General features: G+C 45.7%; 1 protein-coding gene across 5 annotated transcripts in view; it reads right to left on the reverse strand.

Annotated features, from left to right (window-relative positions):
* LOC120796235 (cullin-9) overlaps positions 1-22,102 on the reverse strand; it is a 42,834-nt gene that overhangs the window by 14,803 nt on the left and 5,929 nt on the right. For 2 of the 5 annotated variants that reach the window (XM_040138786.1, XM_040138791.1), the window contains exons 3-24: positions 17,924-18,078; positions 16,321-16,935; positions 15,089-15,230; positions 14,803-14,993; positions 13,113-13,299; positions 12,779-13,030; positions 11,900-12,098; positions 10,566-10,767; positions 10,061-10,251; positions 9,784-9,980; positions 8,336-8,484; positions 7,262-7,350; positions 7,064-7,169; positions 6,751-6,978; positions 6,297-6,387; positions 5,947-6,118; positions 5,710-5,815; positions 4,151-4,246; positions 3,869-4,044; positions 3,365-3,498; positions 2,686-2,871; positions 1,015-1,044 (exon numbers count right to left, since the gene is read on the reverse strand). In XM_040138786.1, the coding sequence (XP_039994720.1) occupies positions 1,015-1,044; positions 2,686-2,871; positions 3,365-3,498; positions 3,869-4,044; positions 4,151-4,246; positions 5,710-5,815; positions 5,947-6,118; positions 6,297-6,387; positions 6,751-6,978; positions 7,064-7,169; positions 7,262-7,350; positions 8,336-8,484; positions 9,784-9,980; positions 10,061-10,251; positions 10,566-10,767; positions 11,900-12,098; positions 12,779-13,030; positions 13,113-13,299; positions 14,803-14,993; positions 15,089-15,230; positions 16,321-16,935; positions 17,924-18,078 (3,894 nt within the window). The remainder of the gene's footprint in view (positions 1-1,014; positions 1,045-2,685; positions 2,872-3,364; positions 3,499-3,868; positions 4,045-4,150; positions 4,247-5,709; positions 5,816-5,946; positions 6,119-6,296; positions 6,388-6,750; positions 6,979-7,063; positions 7,170-7,261; positions 7,351-8,335; positions 8,485-9,783; positions 9,981-10,060; positions 10,252-10,565; positions 10,768-11,899; positions 12,099-12,778; positions 13,031-13,112; positions 13,300-14,802; positions 14,994-15,088; positions 15,231-16,320; positions 16,936-17,923; positions 18,079-22,102) is intronic. The other 3 variants (XM_040138788.1, XM_040138787.1, XM_040138790.1) reach the window with 3 other exon arrangements.

The following is a 22,102-nucleotide window of genomic DNA, read 5'->3' on the forward strand; positions in this document are numbered from 1 at the left end:
AGTCCAAACTAAAAGAAAAAGATGGAGTGTAACCGCGTCCTGATGACTTCAGGTTGGTTTGTTTGAAGCTGAATGTTTCAGTCAGTTCAGACGAGGAGGAGGAAGTGTCAAGTGATGCCCCCTGCTGGATGTTTACCTCCAAATCATTTGCAGTATTAGATTCTGGGTCATTAATAACCTGATGTTTTATCTAAAGGGGTGTTTAGACTGAATGCAAATATTAGAGGGGGGGAACCTGCAAATGGAAAAAAAAAAAAAAAAAAGATGCAAAGACACGGGTGGTGGATCTGAAATGCTTGGCTAGTAAATTGATTAGTCTCTGGTTTCAGCTTCTCAAATGTAAGTATTGGCTGATTTTCTTGGTCTCCTGTGATTGTAAATTGAGTATCTTAAATGTCACGGGAGCATATGATTTTTGTTATAATTTGGGTGAACTGATCCTTTAATGTTTCTGTGCTGTGGTGCGATTGGAAAGCCAAAGAGCTCCACTGTTTCCAGAAACTATTAAAACACATCAGTGAGTCACACTGCTGCTCTGGGTGACATGTTTCCTTCATCACCATCAAGACAAACACTGTGGTTTATCTCGACCCACACCCACACCCCCACACCCCCACACACACACACCGTCCTGCTGCCCCAGATACTCACTACAGCACCAGAAAAAAATAGTCCCCAATAAACGCACTATTTCCTCCTGTTTGATAAAAACTATAGTGAGCAGCTGTTTCAGGAAAATTACTGAGACTTTTTAAAAATGAAATCTATATTTGTGAGGAGTTTTAAAGCTTGGAGCTGAGAACCACAGACAATCTTTTCATGGGGTTTTTTGAGCATAACAAAAATACAGAAAAAACACTAAACATAAACATTAATGTGGTCAGAGGTCAGAGGTTAGATAGCAGGAGGCGACGTGACGACTTCCTGTCCTCATTTGGACACATGAAATGTCACAGAGCAGAGCGTAAACAAACAAAATGCAGCAGACTGCCTCTAAACTCAGCTGTTACTTACTCTTCAGCTCTTTGCTTCTGTTGAGACCTTCTGGAGACAAAATAAACTCTTTAGACATCGAGGAATAAAAACGCTCAGTATTCATTCTTAACAAGCTGCACACCTCTTTCTTCCCTGATATGTGTATCAAGTAACCCTCTGGATGAGCAGATGGGAACATTTACATGATACTTTAAATCAAAATAGAATATAAGTGAGGAAATATACTCAACGCTTTACTTTTTTTTTTTTTTTTTTTTAAGTGTAGTGTACAGATGCTAAAACTTCAGAACTCATACAGGAGGCAACTGAGAGTCTGCATGCTGTGAAATGTGCCAAATTATGAGTGGGATGGGGGGGGCACGTTCCTTGTTTTGTCCTCCCATACTTCTCACAGAAACTATGAGATTCAATCAGGCTGCTCTATCTTTTTAGTGGGGACCTGAAGACACTACTCAGGGCTGAAAAAGTATTTCCACCTCTTCAGCTGGTTTTTCTGGTAAAAAGAAAAAAAAAAACAAAAGCTGATCCATATTTTGATTTACAGCAAATATGCAAAGACAAGGCAGGACAGAGATAAGGTTTCTCTAGTTTCTATCAAAGAAACGAAACATGATTTTAGGGTTAGTGGATCCATAATGCAGACCTCCACAGACGTTTTAATTATATGTTATAATACTGTTATTACAGATAGCAGGATATCTGGACTGATGTCATCATAACTTGTTACTTCCTAGATTGATGTAAATGTATTTAAATGCGATCACAACATGATTTACCGATACAAATACAAATGTTCGATCACTTCTGAAACCAAAACCTTCCCCCTTGTTTAAAGTGCAAACTCTTCTTCAGTGTGTTTAATGTCAGACACCAAACCACAAGCAGCTGACAGGAACAAGAAAAGCACAGAATCTGTCACAGCAGGCAGACTTTCTGAAGCCGACTCTTCCTTCTTGAAAACAGAAAACATACAAAGCTGGGATAAACTTTACCTGACAACCAACTAATGATTTCTGCTTTCTGGGGCCTAGAAAAGGTTTAGAAACTGACTCTGGACTTTCACATCTAGTCGCCTGAACACTATGAGTAGTGTCCTGAAGACTGACATGGAAATACTGACTGCTGTTTAAAGGTTACTTCTTGTTGTTGACACGTCAACCGTTTAACATGAGCTGAGACTATTGATCAGGTTTAAAGAAATAGATAAGAAGACTGACAACACTCCCTGTGAAAGAAAACAAAGCATAAAACAAATATCTGTTGTTTTATGCTTTGTTTATAGATGAAAGATAGCTCCTGTTAATCAGTGAGCTTTAGAGATGCTGGGAGGTGGATTTAGTCCCCAGTCTTTATGCTAAGGTAAGCTAGCCAGCTGCTGACTGTGGCTTTATATTCACTGTACAGATGTGAGTGGGATCAGTCTGAACATCTGACTCTCAGACAAAGAGGAGAGGATTTACCCTACCTGGGTCTTATTTTCAGTTTTAGTTTCGACTTTCATTCCAATAGATGAGAACTGTCCACCATGTTCCCAGATCCCTGATCTCAACTTGGCCAGTAAAATGTTGTTTTTTGAGGAAATGATGGACAAACGACCAAAATAAGACGCGAGGGGGAATAAACTGGAACCATACTTTGTTTCACACGGTGCCGTCTGGTGTTTCTGGTGCATCAGCGTTTCAGACTCACTTGATTTGACGGGCGGTTTCAGCTCCTCGCTGTCCGGACGGCTCGTGTCCACGTGAACCAGCAGGTGTGTGAGACGTCTCACTCTGGAGTTAAAGATGGCCGCCCGGCTTTTACAGCGGCGGGCCGTCTCGGCGTTATCCAGGTACTCACTGAGCAGCCAGGACAGAGGGCTGGATACTGAGGATTCTGGGTAAACATAGAGAGGGACTCAGTGAGTGTGTGTGCTTGTACTGCTACGCTATCTTTGTAAAGTCCACCTTGAGGTTTAAACCATCACTACGAGGACATTTCTGCACCGTGAGCAACTGTAAAGACTGATATATATATGATGGGATTTATTTATGGATTGCAGACATTAAAAAAAGTCCAGAGGAAAACACGTTAAAGTGAAAACACTAAAAAAAAAAAAAAATCCTCTAATCCAAAGAATTCAACGGCTGAGGTAGAAGTGAGATTTTCATTCATTAGAAATCTGTGAACCTGTTCCATAATAAAATCCTGAGCTGACTTCTATTAGCTCCTCTGGTTTTTAACAGCTGGATGCGTCACAGAAGAATGTTCACAACATGGCAGCAGAGTAAACTGCTTGAAAGGTCTGAAGGGTCAAACTTGGTTGAAAGGTTCAGGTTAGAATCAGGTTAAGGTAGGGGTTCAGGTGTGTGTGTGTGTGTGTGTATACCCGTCAGTGTGATGCTGTGGACGATGGGGGTGATCAGAGCCTCCCAGCAGGTTCGACCCAGAGCTTCAGCTGCCTCGGCATCCGGCAGGAAACGATCTGCAAACATCTGCTCATGTCTCAGAGCGCTGTTAAGTCTGAACACACACACACACACACACACACACACACACACACACACACACACACACACACACACACACACACACACACACACACACACACACACACACACACACACACACACACACACACACACACACACACACACACACACACACACACACACACACAGTTTATAACAGCTTTCAGCATCAGCTCCCTTCCAAATCAGGTCTCTGTGTCTCCATGGGTATGTTTCAGATGGTGTTCGAAGCTGTAAGGAGTAAGATCTGTCCTGGGGGGCGGCAGCACCACAGTAACAGCAACAGCAGTATACTCCAGCAGTACTCCTACTAGCAGCAGTATTAACAGTATTACTGCAGTATTTTTTGTTATTTCTCTTACTTGTTGAAGAGCTGCAGTAGCTGTGTCTTGTCCTCCATCACCTCCTGACACCAGGTGTGGGCCTTGGTGCTGTAGAACAGGTAGGTCCGACAGCACAGCTGTTCCTTAAACACCGGCCAGAACGTCGGCTTCGGACCCAGAACCTCAAAACCGTGGACCCGAGTGTCAATACCGCCCTGTTACAGAGAGGTGGGGTGGGGGGGCGCCAGAGGAGAGGGTGGGGTCAGGATAGTAAAGGAAGACATCCACCTAATAGAACCAGAGCTGGACTCAGAGTCTGACCTGCTGACATCTCTTGATCCTGATTTGGATGATGGACCAAAACCTGGTCATGTTCTCCAGCAGAACCACCCGACTGGCCGACGGGGTCACATTCACCTGCACAGAGACAGAGACAGAGAAAGAGCAGGTAGGGTTTTATTCATGAGACACGTGCTTTACCATATTAAAGAAGACACAATAAGACCACGGCTTACTGCAAAATACAGTTAAATGGAATTTCTTAAACCAGGTTTTGAACTTTGACCTCTGGGAACATTCCTCTTTCGTAACTACAAGCCACGTCAGACAAAAGTCTCCTCAGAGCGACAGAATTAGATCATAGATGGAAACCAAATACCGCTCCTACTGAGAGCTTTGCAAACAACAGACAAACTCTCTCTCTGACAGTAAAAACGCCAGCAGTTGGTGGGAGAGCACATCAGCTGTGGGACCACCACCAGTAGAGCTACAAGCTCCAAAATCCTGCTTCAGCATCATTAAAACCAGCCAGATCTGTGTGGCCAGAGGTTTCCAGGAGCTTGTAAGCAGTTCCTGTGTCCTCACGCGGCTAAGACCCATGTTAGCACAGGGCTAACTGAACCGAACCACGCTGCAGAGCATGTTTTTCTCTGGAGATCTGGTTTGAAAAAGCTGGGGTCGTCTCACACTGGAGGACGAGACAGTTACGTGTTCACAGCATCAGATATTGTGTTCAGTCAGTACCAGAGTCACTTGGTCTTCCACAGAGAGTGATGCATTATGGGTTGGTGGTAGTCTAATTTTGCTAGGCTAGCCAGTGTTTTCAGTCCGTGTATAGTCAGTCAGTCGGCACTAACAGGGTTTGGTTGGTCCAGTTTAACCTTCAGGAGTTTCTGTTTTGAATGAATCCGTGAGGAGTGAAAGCGAGTTCACTGCGTCTCCGACGTCTTCACTGCAGAAATGAACCAGGGAGAAAACCTGTCAAACAGCCGAGAATCACAGCTGTCACAGATGATGAGCTCAGAAAGACCGAAAGATACCGACTGTCAGAGGAAATAATTCTGACCTTCCACAGTCTGACAGGAGACAGTGAGAGACTGTGACTGAGACACACCCATCACTGCATTTCATGTTTCAAAGGCCTCAAGACTAGGACTCTCTTCTCCTTGGATTAACAGGATCTCAGGGAAACTTTCCAACAGGACCAGGGTCAAACTGTCTTCCGTCCTCCACAGGTATCTAATCAGGGTTGTCCTACATTCAGGCCAATTAGATAATTATTTGTTGAATGCTGTTGAATTGCCCCTCTGGGCCACTAAAGCACTTCTATACCCACAACCCAGGGGTTTTCACTTTGCACTGGATTAATAAACACAACTATTAAAAATGTATTTTTAAGACAGAGTGTGGTCATACGCTCGCTTAGGGTTCAGGTTGGTCCAAGACTAAGAAAGGCAGTCCTCTTTCTAACTCTGAGCCAAGTTTGATGAAGCTGAGGTAAAACATGGCTCAGACCAGGTCCGACGAGAATTTGTCCTCATGGTTTTCATCTGGGTCTGTCAATCCTGAGGGAACATTTGGTATCCGAAGAACAGACTCACTGTGTTGAGCTCGGTGTTGATGTTTGTGGGGTCGTCTCCTCCCAGAACCAGGATCCGGGCCGGCATGTAGCTCGAGTCTTCACTGGCCACCAGGATGGCCAGCTGCCTGCACGCACACACGCACACACACACACACACACACACACACACACACACACACACGACAGAGCGTCGTAAGTCAACTGTCATAGAATCAGTAACAGTGTTAACACAGGTATTATGAAGAGTGAGTTTTACCTGATGACCACTCCTTTGTGCATGTAGATGTTGATGAAGTGTGAGCCGGTGCAGCCGTTGGACTCCCAGTATGTCTTGGGATTCTTGTCGGTCAGTTTGTTAGCTCGATGGTGATTGGACGAAACCTCCACCTTCTCCCAGCACTTATCCTCCTTCAGCTCCACACTGGAACCTGAACGCAACACCAGTTACACCAGTTATGATACTTTATCTACAAGCTTCCTCAAGCAGCCACCGAAAAGTAAATTAGTATAAAGCCTTTATACATCTGTTTTGCTTTCTTATTCATATTTACTTGGTTTATTTACATTCATTCAGGTCTCACAAACAGAAGAATGAGAGGAACAGACCCTGGCAGAGATTCCTGAGGAACACGTCAAAGAAAGGGATGTTGATTGGCTGATGGCTGCGGCGATGCTCCTCGATCTGACCCAACACCATCTGACAGGAAACAGAAAGTAGACCAGGTAATATAGTCAACGGGGACTTTCCATACGTCCAGTTCTGCTTCCCCCCGTCCTCGCTCCTCCGTCCCGCACCATGTGACCGTGAAACAGTGAGGGTCTTGTTTCAGAGTGTTTCATCTGTGACTGAAGTCAGTTGTGTGCCCCTCAGTTAATTCTTACCACACAGTTTATATTTCTGTCTAACAGAGCTGAAGCTTCTCCATAAAGTCTTGGTATCTGTTCGGAGAACTGCAGTTTCTCTCCAAGTCTCTGCTCTGCTGGTTCTTCACCCTGGATGAAGAGGTTTTAGGTTTTTTGCACCCGCTAACGACCCCCCTACCCCCCGTCTTGGGTTTACCTGTATACACCCTGCGAGGACGCTGGTGGTCATCTTCTTGTAGAGGCTGGCGTACTTCTCACAGTCGGTGATGAGGTCTCGGAGCTCAGTGACCAGCAGCAGGTTCGTGCTGTGTTTGTCCAGAGCCTTCACCAGAGCCTCTTTGGTCCCCAGACGACACATCACCACCGCGTAGTCTTTGTTCAGAGACGCCAGCCGGTACAGGAAGCGGATAAACAGCTGGACAACCTGCAGGACCAATCACAGGAGGTTAACGCACGTCAAGCGGTGGGTTTGTTTCTCTGTTTTCTGCCTCTGGGCTGCGTGTGCTGACCTCTCTGTCGTTGATGAAGGCCATCATGGAGGACAGGCAGGGCTCGATGCTCTCGTGCCATGGCAGCACGTCCTCCTGGTAGTTGTCCAGGAACTTGTTCAGGATCCTGCAGGAAAAAGAAATAAAACATCAGGCCAGCTTGACCGACACAACAACACCAACATGTCACAGAGAGGTCAGGCTGTGATTGGTCAGTACCTGAGGATGGAGAGCTGCACAGCCCGGTCTGCTCGGTGCTGCTCCATCAGACGAACCAGATCCTGGTAGGTGTCACGACTGTGAGTCACCTGAACGAACAATTATATTTAATGATTGAACACAGAGAGGCAGACTGATCGATAATAGAGGAGTCTCAATCGAGTTTTTCGGTCCTGATCCTGATCCAAGTCCTTTACCAGTGGGTATCTTTAGAGACAGAGTCTGATCTGATGCTTATATTGAACCTAAATGTGATTAAATCTGCATCTGACACAGTGAAACAGCTGCAGACACCAAATGTGATACATCTGATGTTACATGATGATCCAAAGACTGAAGGTCCTGAAGTTTAGAATCTTAAATTATTGATCCGTTCAAAATCAAAGTTTAACTAGAGAATGTGACTCCCGAAACTGACTTGATGTGATCCGTTAGAGAGAAGACGTCTCACTCTGTTGGAGTTAAGCTTGTAAAAACTAACTCTGGGTCACAGCTAAGAGTTTAAGTTGACAGTCAAGTGAGAGTCTTTTCGCCACCTGTGTAAACATCTGGAGTCATAAAAACAGAAGCGTATCTTTTCTGTAAAACGTTCGTGAGGTGACCGAGGACCGAAAAAAAAACGAACAAAAAAAAACAAAACAGCTGAAACACATCCCGTTCAGACTACATGTTCTTAACAATAAGGCTGTTTTCACCTATATCGGTCCAGTTGTACACACACTGGGGCTGTATGTCATCACAGGTTGATGCACATCATACAAAATGTCAGGATACGTCACGGATTAAAATGAGTTGACTTTAAAAGCTCTATGACAAATATCTACCTCCAGTCACTCCGCTATGTCACAGGACTCGCCGAGTTTGGGTTAGTTACTGAAGAAGTGACTGAAAAACACTGATGAAGTAATAAAAATATTTCTGTTAATTTTATTGCATAAAAAGATCCAGCGGCATGGTTTCGTTATGTGGTAAAAAACTGTCTAAGAGTTGGTTTATTGCCGAACACAGATCCTGCTCACTCGTAGGATTAGCAGGTAAATGTGTGCGTGTCTGTGCGTGTGTGTGTGCGCGTACCTGGCTGCGCTCCTCCTCCAGCTGTGAGGCGTCGTCACACAGCAGCTGCTCCAGAGTCTGGATCACCTCTTTAGTGGCCGTTAGCTCCTTCAGACTCACCACCAACATCTGCAGCTCCGTGTCCTTAAAGTCCAGCTGCTCACGACTCTCTGCAGGAGAAATGACACACAAGCAGCAACACGGCGCAGTAAACACAACTGGTGTAAAAGAATCTGTAAATATATGGACTCAAAAATGTAAAGTATTTTGCTTCACGAGCAGGAGCATCAGATTAATCTGCAGTTCCACCTCAGTTACATCTCCACGGGCTCTTTTTAACATCGGTCTACTGCTACACTCCCATCATGCCTGAGATCCGTAAATGTGTCGGTAGCTCCATGCCCTGAGTTCAGGCTCACAGGCTCACGCTGCCTTACATTCACTGCTCAGGACAACAACTACAACATAACTCACAAAAAGCGATCGAGACTGCATCTTGGTCTCCCTTGCTGCACCTGAACTAAAACTACAATCCCCAGGTGCTTCAGTGGACACTGACCGCTTCACACATACAGACTGAGATACGGTTTCACGTCCCTCCGCACACATTCAAAAATAATACCCATCCCCCTTCACACTTAAATTACTGAAAAGCAGAAGGAAACAGAAACTGCTGCCAGTAGAGATCGGACAGAAACACACACTGACACACATACCAGGGGAGAACAAGATTCAGTCTACACAGGAGACGAGTGAACAAACACCATCTCTTTATTACTTATGACTCTTTTCACCTCATTCAGCAGCAGTGGGTCAGCGCTCTAAAGACTGACTCTAAATTGTTTTGAAGTACTGACCAGATGAAGCTTGATAAAGGAGAACATCTGAGAAAATGAGGACTGATGTTATATCTTTTTAATTATGAACTTTTAGCCTCTGTAGAGCAGAAGAAGAAAAAACTCTTTTGCATCGGTTTGAAGTCTCGTCAGCAATCTGCGAGTGAGTTTATGGTTTTACCTCAAAAAACTATTCAAATGAGACAATATGATCAATTTCTAAATTTCTAACTTACTAACTTATGACATCCTGGAAAGATGGGTGGACACTGGTTTATTTTAGCAGATAACAAGCCGAAGGTTTGGGAAACACAGTCCTATGGGATGGTAAACTGGAAATCTTGGTCCTGGAGTGTTGGTCATTCAAAACAAGAAATTCCGATGGCATAATCTTGGGCTAATGAGGAAATTTTCTTAAGTATTTTTTTTTTATCATTTTCTGATATTTTATAGATCAAACAGTCACTGGTCAGATCAAGAAAACAATGGTCAGACCCATCGATAATCTAAATAATCATTAGCGGTTCAGCAGGTTGGTTTCGATTTGCGAGACGAAAGATGGTCTGGACCTCATTTTTACAGGTTTGTAATGTGAAGAAAACAGCGCTGGGTTCTGAGAGTCGTCAGTCGTACCTTTGCTCTCCAGCTTGTGGACCATGGAGATGTGGTTGAGGGCGATGATGGCGAGCATGGTCTCAGCTCGGGACAGAGTCAGACACCTTTTGAGGACGGCGGTGACGTCACAGGCCACCAGCTGCTCCGCCAGACTCTTATGGTTGGAGATGAGCATGATGATGACCAGCAGGCCGTTTCGCACCGACAGCATGCAGCTGCGAAGATGATCAGTAATCAATACACACGAAGCAGACCATCAGAGACGGAAAAACCCAAAGCGGGAGCGGTCAGGTACCCTTTGGTCTTGAGCATGAGGTCGATGGCGGCGGGGATGGCTCCCAGCAGGCCCCTGGAGCCTTCGGGCGTGGCCGAGCCGATGCTGGCGAAGATCTCCAACATCATCTGAGTGCCGGACTCCGAGAGAGGAAGGCTGCTGCCGACGCTGCGGAGGTCGTGTTTACTGGCTCCAGTTATCACCTTCAGAGTCTGACAGGAGGAAACAACCGCACAAGCAAAATATTTCATTAACCGTTTGGGAATTACAGCCATTTTATTCACAGTCCCTCATTCTCAGAGGATGAAAAGAAATTGGACAATCGACAGGTGTATGCCGGTGCTGCAGCCCTTCACTGAAGCTCTGTGAGTCGAACATCAAACCACAGACTTCACGTTTTCAAAATACTCTACGTGTCTGCTGCATCATTTTACAATTTCCCCAAGACTCGGTCTGACACATTCGGCGTCATCAGTGGATTTTCACCCTAAACTACATTTCAGTGATGCGTGGGGAGCTTCCTCACCGCGAGCGCCAGCTGCTGAACGTGTGTGACAGAGGAGAACTCCTGCATGCAGGACAGGATGGCTTTAACTCCCCCCTCAGTGGCAAAGGAAACCCTCCACTCGTACTTCAGCATGAGGAGGTGAGTGAGTCTCAGCGTGCTGATCGCCACGTCTTTAGACGGCGAACCCAACAGCTCCACCAGCAGCTTCAGCACCTTATCCCTGTCGGAGAACACACGAAGACAAAGTCCGGCTCTCACACACTGAGACTGTTTTCACAGATGTTACAATCATTAGCAGATGTTCAAGTGTCTGATAATGACCTGACGATTAATGTCGGCTGCAGAGGTTTCGAGCTTTCTGATCAGACAGAGCTGGCCCCGTGGCTCTGCGTATTTACTGGAACACGCCACTCTTTCAGGGCCACCTGAGCTACCCACCGGCTCTGTGTATTTGCTGGAATACTGTTCAGTGAATTAGCATGGCTTTTGAGACTTGCCTGAGCCCAACACACAGTCAATATAGTTACGTGAATAAAATAGGCTCCAAACACAAAAAGATGTTTATACGAGTGTAATGTGAGTAAAACCCAAGGCGTTTCTCAGCCTGTGGAAACAGCTGAATTGACTGAAACAAGACAGGAATGCTCCACACCCCCCAAGCTACCTGCCCTGAACTCCCCTCTGGCCTTATCTATTTCCTGGGAACGCACCACATCCCCAGGCTACCTGCCCTGAACTCCCCTCTGGCCTTATCTATTTCCTGGGAACACTCCACAGCCCCAGGCTACCTGCCCTGAACTACCCTCCAGCTTTGTCTATTTCCTGGGAACACTCCACAGCCCCAGGCTACCTGCCCTGAACTACCCTCCAGCTTTGTCTATTTCCTGGGAACACTCCACATCCCCAGGCTACCTGCCCTGAACTACCCTCCAGCTTTGTCTATTTCCTGGGAACACTCCACAGCCCCAGGCTACCTGCCCTGAACTCCCCTCCGGCCTTATCTATTTCCTGGGAACGCGCCACAGCCCCAGGCTGCGCGCCCTGAACTACCCTCTGACTGCGTCTGTTTCTCTGACAATGCTACGGCTGTGTTTACTGGAACTCTCCACTCTCCTTGCACTCCACTAACCAGCAGCTCTGTGTATTTACTGGAACGCACTACGCTCCAGTGTCTAAGGATTGAGGGTGTCGTACAGTGTTATACAGATTTTAAGGCCCTGTAAGGCACATTCGTCGTTTGTGATTAAGTTAAGTGAAATGTGTTGCCGCCTGCCTTACCTCAACTACACCTGGCTCTGGTTATTACCTGGAACACTGCCCTGATAATGCCCATCCCTGTACTGGTTTCTCACCGTATGGTCTGGGCAGAGTCACTCCTCATGGAGTTTTTCTCTTGGGCCCCCTTCTCCTCCAACAGCCTGGTGATGAAGAGGACTGCAGCCAGCTGCTGAGCGTGGTCTGAGCTCGACCCCCCCTTCTTCAGGATGTCCACAACCTCCCCCAGCTTCTCCAGCGCTGTCTTCTTCCCCTGGACCCGGGGGTTGTTAAACACTGCAGAGAGGTCAGGACAGAAGAGTTCATACTCAGTCCACGATCTCAGCTGCATCACCAAAATAAACCTGCAGGTGACTCAATATTTTTAGAATGAAATGTATTTCCCGCACGTTGCTCCTGATGCTCACCGTGCACCTGAATGTAAACAGAAACTCCGTTTAAGAGAATTCACCACAGCAGCTTTAATTACTGCTGAGTACTGTAGGGTACACCTTTAATGTCATATCTATACAAGTATGAGCTACATTAATCATAAACTGTCCGACTTCACTTTTCTCTGACTTTTCTTCTAAATTTGGGAGGAAACAACAAACAGCTGTGTGACTTTATCTGATTCTATTCTCTCTATAGAAATGAGATTATCTTTGTCTTTTAACTCTATAAATCAAAAAAACAAGAAGCATCGATGAATTTAAAACAAATCTGAATTTTTAAAAAAAGTAAGAGAGTGTTAGTGTGACGTTGTGTGTGTGATTGGTTTGAAGCCCAGTCTCCGACAATCACTGATACCAAATCCACACACAGTGATTACACAGAGGCGCATAAAGAAAATGAAAAGCAACACACAGCCACAGTACATAAAAACAAGTCTACATTGTCACGTTCTACGTTTATCAGTCATGTTAGGTGATATCTTGACCCCCATCTAGACGCCTGTCCCCCTACATGTCCCCCACCTTTCATCTTGTCCTCCAGGTCATCGGGGTATTTGCTGTCATCCTCTGTTGGCAGCTCGCTCTCCGTCTCTGAGCTGCTGAGGCCTGAATCAGAAGGAATCTCCTTCTTTGCCTTCTTAGAGACAGAGGCCATGGCTGAGGAAGAGGATGCCGAGGCTGCCAATGAAGACGAAGAGCTCTGTGCTCCTGCTCCTGCTCCTGCTCCTGCTCCTCCTCCTCCTCCCAAACCTGACGAACCCAGAGAGCTTTCAGCTGGGAAGCAAGCACAGTGAGACTCACTGAGGCTGTTTTGTGAATGCAAAAATGTTGCGTTTCATGGTGTTTCTGTCCTCACCCAGCAGCTCTTCGTCCTCCAGGCATCCTCCTCCTCTCTTCAGATAGTGTTTAGAGAAGGCGTGGGAGCAGAGCAGGTCGCTCAGGCACGACGACGGCAGCGTCTGCTTCAGGTAGTGGAGCAGCTTCTTGGCCACATCTCCGGGGACAGAGAGGCTGATCAGAGACGAGTCGTCCAGCTCCCCATCCTGGAGGACCAAGCAGTGTGTTAACATGCGGCTCAGTAAACAGGTTTCTGTCAGTTTTCTTTTGTAATCTGATTTCTGAAACATGTAAACGAGCAACCTGGTTTCTGTAACCAGGGTAGGGGATTAGAGAAACCTGATTTCTCCAGGTGAATGCTGATTTCTCTGCCATGTAAACAGGTAACCAGGTTTCTAGGCAGCTTTTTCCATGTCAGCATGCGCTGGTCATAGAGAGAAACTATAACTGTGACAGCAGAGCAGCATTAAAAGGAAAGATCATCAGATTTAGAGATGTACCCTCTCATTCAAAATAATTTAAAGAACGACTGACTGAAACTGACTCTAAGTAGACTTTAGAAGAATAAACCATTTCCTGCTGAAAAGGTGACTGTTGACTCAGGCAAAAAGCACATATAAGTAGGAGTCATGAAAAAAGAAAAGCAGCATACACTGTCCCTTATACACTGTGTGTGCAGATTTAACCATGCACGTGAAAGTTTCCGATTTTCTGCACAACCTAATTTCTTTTGAGTAAAGTGGTTTCCTGTGTGCGTGTGATCAGGCTGAATAAGAGAAAATTATTCCCATTCTTCATGAATCCATGAGTAGAAACAGCAGGTTAAGAGAAGCCTGTCTCAGACCAGCACTGTGTTCTGTCAACGTTCGGGTAATTGAACCTGTCCGAGTACACACCCGAGTGACATGAAGTCCATGACAGCAACAGTACAGGTCGAACCACTAACATTTCTCACAGCAGCCCCATGTTACATGCACCGACAGAATTTACTGCACGTTTAACATCTCTCCACCAAATCAGAAAAGAAAGTAGGTGTAACAACCCAGAAAACACCGTGAGTGAATCTGAAGCAATTGTGGAAAACTCCAGTCTATGTAAATGAAACAGCGAAGGACAAAATAAGTAAAAAATAAAACTAAACCTTGTACAACCACAGTAATAATTACACTAGCACGTCCTTCCTGTATGAATGTCCAGTAAATCTCAGAACATACAGCATGAAGAAGCTAAATGAGTTTCAATTCTATTTTTTTCTATGACTGTCAGACGTTTTAAACCAGCAGTAGAACTCTGTAATTAAAATTTATCGGGGGGCAAGGTGTCACTCAAGCTCACGCTGCATTTTAAAAGCCATTAGTGAGGTAGCCTGTCAGAAAACTGTCAACTCTCTTCTTCGTCGGTATCATCATCATTTTTCACAGAGCTCCCTCTGTGCACCAGCAGACTAACATCACAGAGCGTTGGGTCTCTTTGTGAAACGCTGCTGTCAGACACCTCAGTCTGAAGGACTTGCCTCTAACAGAGAGATGAGACAGAAAAGTTACAGATTCAGTCTGAAAAAGGCCCTTAGCCTTTCAGCTGGAGGTCTGTTATCCAGAAAAATACCTCAGAAGAAGAGACGTTGGAATCTCCACTAAATTAAAATCAATCTTCGGAGTCTGAAAACAGATCGGAGCCTGAGTTTCCCAGCATGCCTCCTGGTATGTTACCTGGTCATCGAGGCTCTGCAGCAGGATGCCGTTGACCTCCTGCTGCTGTTTTGGCTCCTGCTTCTTGATGAAGAAGAGGATCTCCCACCACTCAGCTCTGCTCAGAGCCACCGGCTCCATCTGCAGACCCTCCGAAAGGTACGGCAGAGAGTAGAGACCGCCGGGAGGCTTCGAGAAGAACGTCTGGCTCACTGATTGGCAGCAAGAAGTAGTGGAAGGAGAAACATCTTCAGACAAGGAACAGGCGGGTAGATAGTCAGGTAAAGTGTCCGTGATCAGGTCTTACCTGCAGTGAGTCTGAGTGTCTGTGTGAGGGACGAGGCTTTCTCCTGCGTCTCCTTCTCGGCCTGACTGCTGCTGCCGCTGCCCAGGATCTCCACCATGTGCCAGTGGACCCAGTAAGTCCTGGACAGGGAGTTCCAGTACACCTGAACACCACACACACACACACACACAGGGCACATTAAAATACAGGGCAGGGTCTGGAAAAAGTCAAACTACTATTTCTGCACAGTCGGAACTCTTTTAAATATGATCCGAGTTTTATCGAGTTATTTTCTGATATTTTTGAACAACAGATGAATCAAGCTAATTAAGTTTTTCTTGTCCACTTGATTTATTTTCTGAATTGCTGCAGCTGTGCACAAGTTGTAGCAGCCTGAAACCTATGTTTGACCAAATCAGTGACCTGGAGGTAGAACTGTTCGGGAGAACAGAAACTGAATTCAGACCGGGACCCTCCAGTCGAAAGGTATGAAAGGTATATTCCCCCAACCAGCAGGAGGAGCTGCTGCCTCCAACATCTGGAGCCAAGCTGAAACCTTCCAGCTGTGAGGATTCATCTGGAACAATAACTAGAGACTACAATCACTGATAAACTCTCAGTGGCTCAGCGGCCAAACAGTAGATGACAGCAGCCTACTGACAGTCTGCTGATCTCGCTCATCCTGTTGGTCTGAACCGACTGAAAGCTCCAACAATCCAAACATCTCCTCCCAATTTTCACGTTCATAATCTTTCTGTTGTGTAATGTCCTCCGTGTGTAAAATATAAAAGGTGTTGGTTGTGAAATCAGCTGTACCTGGCACAACAGATCAATGTTCACATATTTGGAGTCTTATTACATGCTGCCCCTGTCAAAATAACTGCTGCAACAATTAGACAGAAAATTAATAAACTATTTTGAAAAGCAATTAATCAATTTAGCAGTTTTCAAACAAAAATGCCAAATGTTCTCTGGTTCCAGCTTCACAAACATGTGAATTTGATGCTTTTCTTCAACATATGAGATAGTAAACTGAATATGTAGGAGGAGTCTGAATACATCAGCTGTGGAAAATTAGTACGGCTATTTTTGTTTGAACCATTTTCTGATATTTTTAGACAAAGGAATTAATGGAATAATCGAGGCAATGATCAACAGATTAATCGATGATGAAAAGAATCGTTATTTTCAGCCCTAAACTTAAAAAACACAAAGACGTGTAAGGTCCAGACATTTTGTGTCCGTTTCCTCACCTGAACAGGTGGCGAACCGTCGTTGCTGTAGCGAAACTCTCCTTCGTCCCCGGCGCTCACCTCCTCATAGTCCTCCAGCATGCGGACCATCATGCCGCTCTTCAGGTTGTCCTGGACGTACTCCACGTAGGCTGAGCGGCTGGCGAAGTCAGAGCGTGTTTTGAATCCGTTTCCTGTCTTCTTCTTTGGTGGTGTGGCGGTAGGCGCTGCGACAGCGGAGCTGGCAGTGAGAGCGACGGGGGAGGCGCAAAATCGAGGCTGGAAGATGGACCTGAGGACGGGGCGGGACACCTCCTCCACCTGCTCCTCCGCGCAGACCCCGCCTCCTCCGAGGCGGTGGGCAGAGCCGTTGGGGGGCTGGCGGTTCCGGTCCCAGCCCATCACCCGGACCAGCTCTGAGATCAGGTTGGCCATGGCCATGGTGAAGTCGAACTCCCGCTGGACCCGGAGGTGCTCCGTCTGGTGGGCGGTGCTGGAGGAGGAGGTGGAGGCAGGGGAGGGGCTGGCGTCCTGCCTGTCAGAGCTAGAGTCCGCCCCCGCCGTGTTGAGTTTGTCCATCAGAGACGTGACGCACAGGTAACGCTTCACCAGAGAGAACAGCAGCTTCCCAGGAATCTGAACACAAACAGGGGACATTTTAAAGAGCCCCCCCAGGCACCTTTAAATTATTCAGCTTAGAACAAGTGTTTTTGTTTTTGTCTTGTTTTCCGGAAAAAATACAATCACTTTGTTAAAACTTGTTAAAATCACGTCTCCTCCCTCCCCCTCATGTAAAAACCCAGAATCTCCGTTTAAGTTGAACAGCTGAACACCAGATGTTTCCTCCTTCACACTAAACTCTCGGGTATCGCATGGTGTCAGTTTCATTCTGGATTTGATTGGCTCCAAACCCGTGACGTCAAGGTCCTGCAGGAACACCTGCAGGAGTTAAACTGAGACGGAAGGTGAGCTCAGCCTCGTCTGACTCTTTTGTAGACCTTTTAAGGTTTGAGGTTCCTTTGCTGACTGAAGCCAGATGTTCGTATTGATGGACGTGTTCCCCATCAAGTGTTTTGGCCCCGGTCCAAGTCCTTTAATATTGGGCATCTGCCGACAACGAGTCCAATCCAATACTAATATTTTAGTTACTTGAATGTAGATTAAATATCTGACTCAGTGAAACCACACCGCTGTAGACTAGTTAATCTCACACACCTTGTTTTCTAAGAGCTTCTTGATAAAAATACTGAAGGTCCTGGTTCAAAAATTTAAAGTTTATAAATTTAAATTATTGATATGAAATGAATGAAACTTCAAGTGAGAGAATGCCGTCCCTGACAGAAGACGTCTCACTCTGTTGGACTTGTTGGATCTAAAAAAAAAAACCACTCAGTCCACTCGTGGTTGTACAGGGGTGCTGCAGAGTGGAGCTTCTTCCGTCGCAAACTATGGTTGACAAGTACTGACAGCGGCGTGCAGAGAGCTCGCAATCCGTCAACAGCCCAGATTAATTTAGGCCTGTCATGGAGTTACTGACTAAATTCACACTAATAAGAGAAAGCTGATATGGGGTCAGGGAATGCATTATGTCAACTAAGGTTCTCACAGGTGTACAAACATGTACCTGAGGCAGGTGAATCCCTTCGAAGGAGATGCCGTGCTCCTCTGATGACGTGGTTTCAGCGAACAGCTCCAGCAGAGTGTAGCGGTTATCGAAGTCCATGTGCTGCTCGATGCCGTCCTGCTGACTGAGAGACAGCAGCACGTAGGCTCGACTTCCTGGTGAGGACACGGTAGGACACACTTATCATCGACACCTCTAACACCTGGACCAATTTACACATCTGTCCTCGTCTGTCTGTTACAGTGACGTCTTCTTGTCATTCACGCAGAATGTACGGGGCAAACATTTTAAACAACGTGCACGACTATTAATACCGAAAATATAACATCGTAATGTGCATCCTATTTTTGTTTTTCAATTCAGTTTTTACAAGGTTATTTGTTTTATTATGCACAGGCCCCGTGGGACTAGACAGGAAGCACATCAGGGCCCAGGACAGTGCTTTCAGACTCGTTTCAGTCAGTCCCAAACATGTACTGAATTTTGATACGCAGCCCTAGGAAGACAAAGATCATGACGATACCGAGCCTGAACACCTCGTCACTCCTTCAGTCTCTTATTTTCTTATCCTGAATATTTGAGCCTTCCGCCTCCATCACCACCAGGGCTGAAACTAGCAATTATTTTCATTATCGATTAATCTGCCGCTTATTTTTTCCATTGATCGATTAATCGTTTAGTCTATGACACGTCAAGAAATTGTCGAAAAAGTTTGCTGAAGCTGATGGTGAGATATTCACGTCTTGTTTTGTTAGACCAAAAGTTCAAAAATCCTAAAAAAATCTGAATATTCAGTCTACAATGATACATGGCAAAGAAGCTAATCTTTTACATTTTTTTCAGTTCTTGTTTGAAAAACGACTGAACGATTAATCAATTACCAAAATAACTGAATCAAACTATCTGCGATCGTCTGACTGTCAAAAGCTGAAATCAGTACTGTTCAGTACTTCATGTGTAAACCTGCTCTGCTGCAGAACAAGAGGAGCTGGAAAACAAGCTGCCGACCCGATCTGTTTCTCTGCTCTCGGGCTGAGAAGCCGCTCTGAAGTTTCCCCATCAGTCTGAGAGAGACCAGCGAAAAGCAGCGAGGTCTCGCTCCGATTCCGTTTCCACCAAACACAAAGGCTTTAAAGTCCAAACAAAACAGCGTGTTGAGAGCATGAGGCGTCCTCAATGTGATGCGCAAAATACAGCCAAAAGTATGTGGACACCCCTATCTGAGTCTGTTCTCCCTGCTTCGGGCTTTTTAGTTCCAGTGAAGAGAAATCATATTCTACACGGCAGTGTTTGGTCAACAGTTTGTTTGTCCCTTCCCTGTTTTAACATTACACGCTGCAAAAACCAAAACTAGGTGCTAAAAGAGACTAAAAAGAGTTGTTGAGAACTGTCTGTGGGGTCAGCACTACCAGAAGCACTTTACAGTTTCAGTCACCTGTTGTTCATGCCAAAATATTAACGGGTGCAGCTTTGAAGCCACTACAGCAAGTATACAATTTGAAAATTTGGTAGTGTCAACACAGACACTGTGACAGGCAGAGATGCAGGTCAGTCGGACGTCGGCCATCTGGTGTCCTGTTCTGTTGCGGCTAAGAGTCACTGGAGGCTGAAGTAACAGCACCCTCAGTAGTTTCATTTTACAGTGTCCGCAGTTCTGCCACATGGTTTCAGTTTTCCCCCTCTGCTGGCGGCGGCAGGGACAGAGTAAAAGTCTCTGGAGACTGAATGAATCAAACGGACTCTGAACTTCCTCTCTGGGACAGTTGGATGATTCAAACCCTCAGAAAGGACAGGAAGGAAGAATGTTAGCACTTGGTTTTTCCTGATCTTGCTTGAGGTTTGCCACACCCTTCGTTCTTCACTGGTCTGACAAGCGCTTATTTATTCTGTCTGTTTTAAGCCTGTATTATCATATTTATATCCTGCTTCTCTGCTGAGTAAATGCAGTAACTGCATCTGTGATGGACAGGTGAAACTGGGTCTCTCTGTAAGGCCGACTTCTTTTGGGGGCTTAGAATGGCCTTAATCTGATACCCAACCCTTATAACCTTTTCCTTTGCATTTGATTGTACTCTAGTTTATTTGCTGCGGAGCGTCCAGGGCTATTTATTAACAGGTAAACTTGGCCTTATTTTTTGTTCGTTTGAATTTTTGTCTCCATATATTTTACATCGAACCTTCCTGTGAAAGCTGAGATTGTAGCTCTTAACATAAAGCAATGTCTGCTCTGTGTGATCTGGATCTATAACCAGCCTCATGTCTTTGTGTGCTGCCCGCGCCCCTGGTGACTCACGGGAAAAACTCTCAGCTGCTCCTCGCCCAGGATTTTCTCCGCATGTGACCAACAAACAAAAAAATAATCTGTTGGCGGTGACGGAGCACAGCGGGCTGAGAGGAGTGAGACCCCAGGAAGAAGGACATAAGATCTTTTTTTTTTTTGCATTATCTGCTTCAAACACGTGATCGACCTTTGACCACAGTCCATGCAGCTGTGTGTGAGCCTGCACAGCACTGACTGACAGTATCTAACAAAGAGTTACTTTCAATCTAAACCTTTGAACAACAGGGACACACAGAAAGAAGTCGTTACGAATGAAAAAAGAACCTGGGAGAAATTTAACCCCAAAAACCCATAAAGCTGGGACTTTACACGATCTTTTTTTGAAGCATGTTACACATCTTTTTTATTTATCTGAACCCCAGATGTGACTTTCTGTCTCCAGTGTGATGAAAAAGGCCACAGTTCAGAGAACACAGCCCCATTTCACTTTGCAATGCACCGGTTTCTGTGTGTCGCCGCCAGGACAAACAAAATCCTCCGTCCCACCTGTGGGACTCTTTGGCCTCGGTGGTCCTGCTTCAGGTGTGTTTTGGTCTGTACTGGACTCAGTCTTCACATTGACCTTTGATGAATTCTACATTGATTCTATCTGTGCAAAGCGTTTTAGGGTCCTTACATCACTGCAACAGCTGCTGACAGATCTGTATCAGACCTGTGGGTCCAAAGTGTTTTTACTAGTACAGGGCTTGGATTCCCTTTTTCAAACTCCCATTTCTAAAGGTTAAACCCACGTTGGACAAGGTTACTTAACTGAAGCTCAGTTAAACAGCAACTAAAAACAGTGTCATTACAAACATGAGGTTAAGCGGGGTCCTGCCTTAAGTAGGGAAGTCCAGATCAAGTGTTTTTGACCCCGATCCAAGTCCTTAGATATGGAGTATCTGCTGATACCGCGTCCAATCAGACCCTTATGTTTACCTACGTGTTGATCAAGCATGTACGTGACACAGTGAAGTAACAGCTGTAGATACTAAACCTGACACATCGGATTTTTGATGAGCTACTTGATCCAAATAGTGAAGCTCCTGATTCAAAACTAAACTGATCAGTTTACTGGTCTGATATGAATTAAAGTTTAACCAGAGAATGTGACTCCCTAAACCGACGTGGAGTGATCCTCTAGAGAGAAGACGTGTCCCTCTGTTGGGACAATAAAAACACTGATTTTACAGTGGTGTTACAGCGCAATGCGTCATAAACAATCTTCGGTCGAGCGCAGACACACAAACCGACAACAAAAAAAGTTTCTTCGTGTTCTGTCACGTAGTTACTGACAGAATCAACATTAATCAACGAAGCTGATGTGACCTGCAGCCGGAGACGTCGGTCACTGTAACCGGTGAAAGTGGCGTCAGCGCCGGATAAACACGAGAGGGTTTCCTGCTCTCAGCTTTGATGATAAGAGAGGAGAGAGGACAGATTTGGTTTGTGTATTCTGTCAGAACAGAGTGAATCACCAGTGTCACCAAATAACTTTTCACATTCATTAAGGAGAAGAGCTGCAATGCCAGCAGGCTGAGGCTGACCAACACAGCTGAGCTCAGTAAAGGGATCGGGTTTTGATCAGCTTTATTTTAGCTGATACCGATCCATTAAAATATGCCCCGATTGGCCCGGATACTGTTAAGTGCAACATTTCTGCCCAGGTGGAGTGCAAACACACCTCTGCGCTTCATACCTGCTGAGTCTGTGTCACCTGAAACAGAACTCCTCTGCAGATTTTGTCATTATTGTTGCTGATAGATCAAGCGACAGAAACAACAGGCCACTGGCCCTTTGGACCGGGCTGCCCAACACACACAGATACTGTATGAGCGAGGCTGCAGCCTGAGGAGGTA

This window comes from Xiphias gladius, chromosome 11, assembly GCF_016859285.1.
Source record: "Xiphias gladius isolate SHS-SW01 ecotype Sanya breed wild chromosome 11, ASM1685928v1, whole genome shotgun sequence".
Lineage (NCBI taxonomy): Eukaryota > Metazoa > Chordata > Actinopteri > Istiophoriformes > Xiphiidae > Xiphias > Xiphias gladius.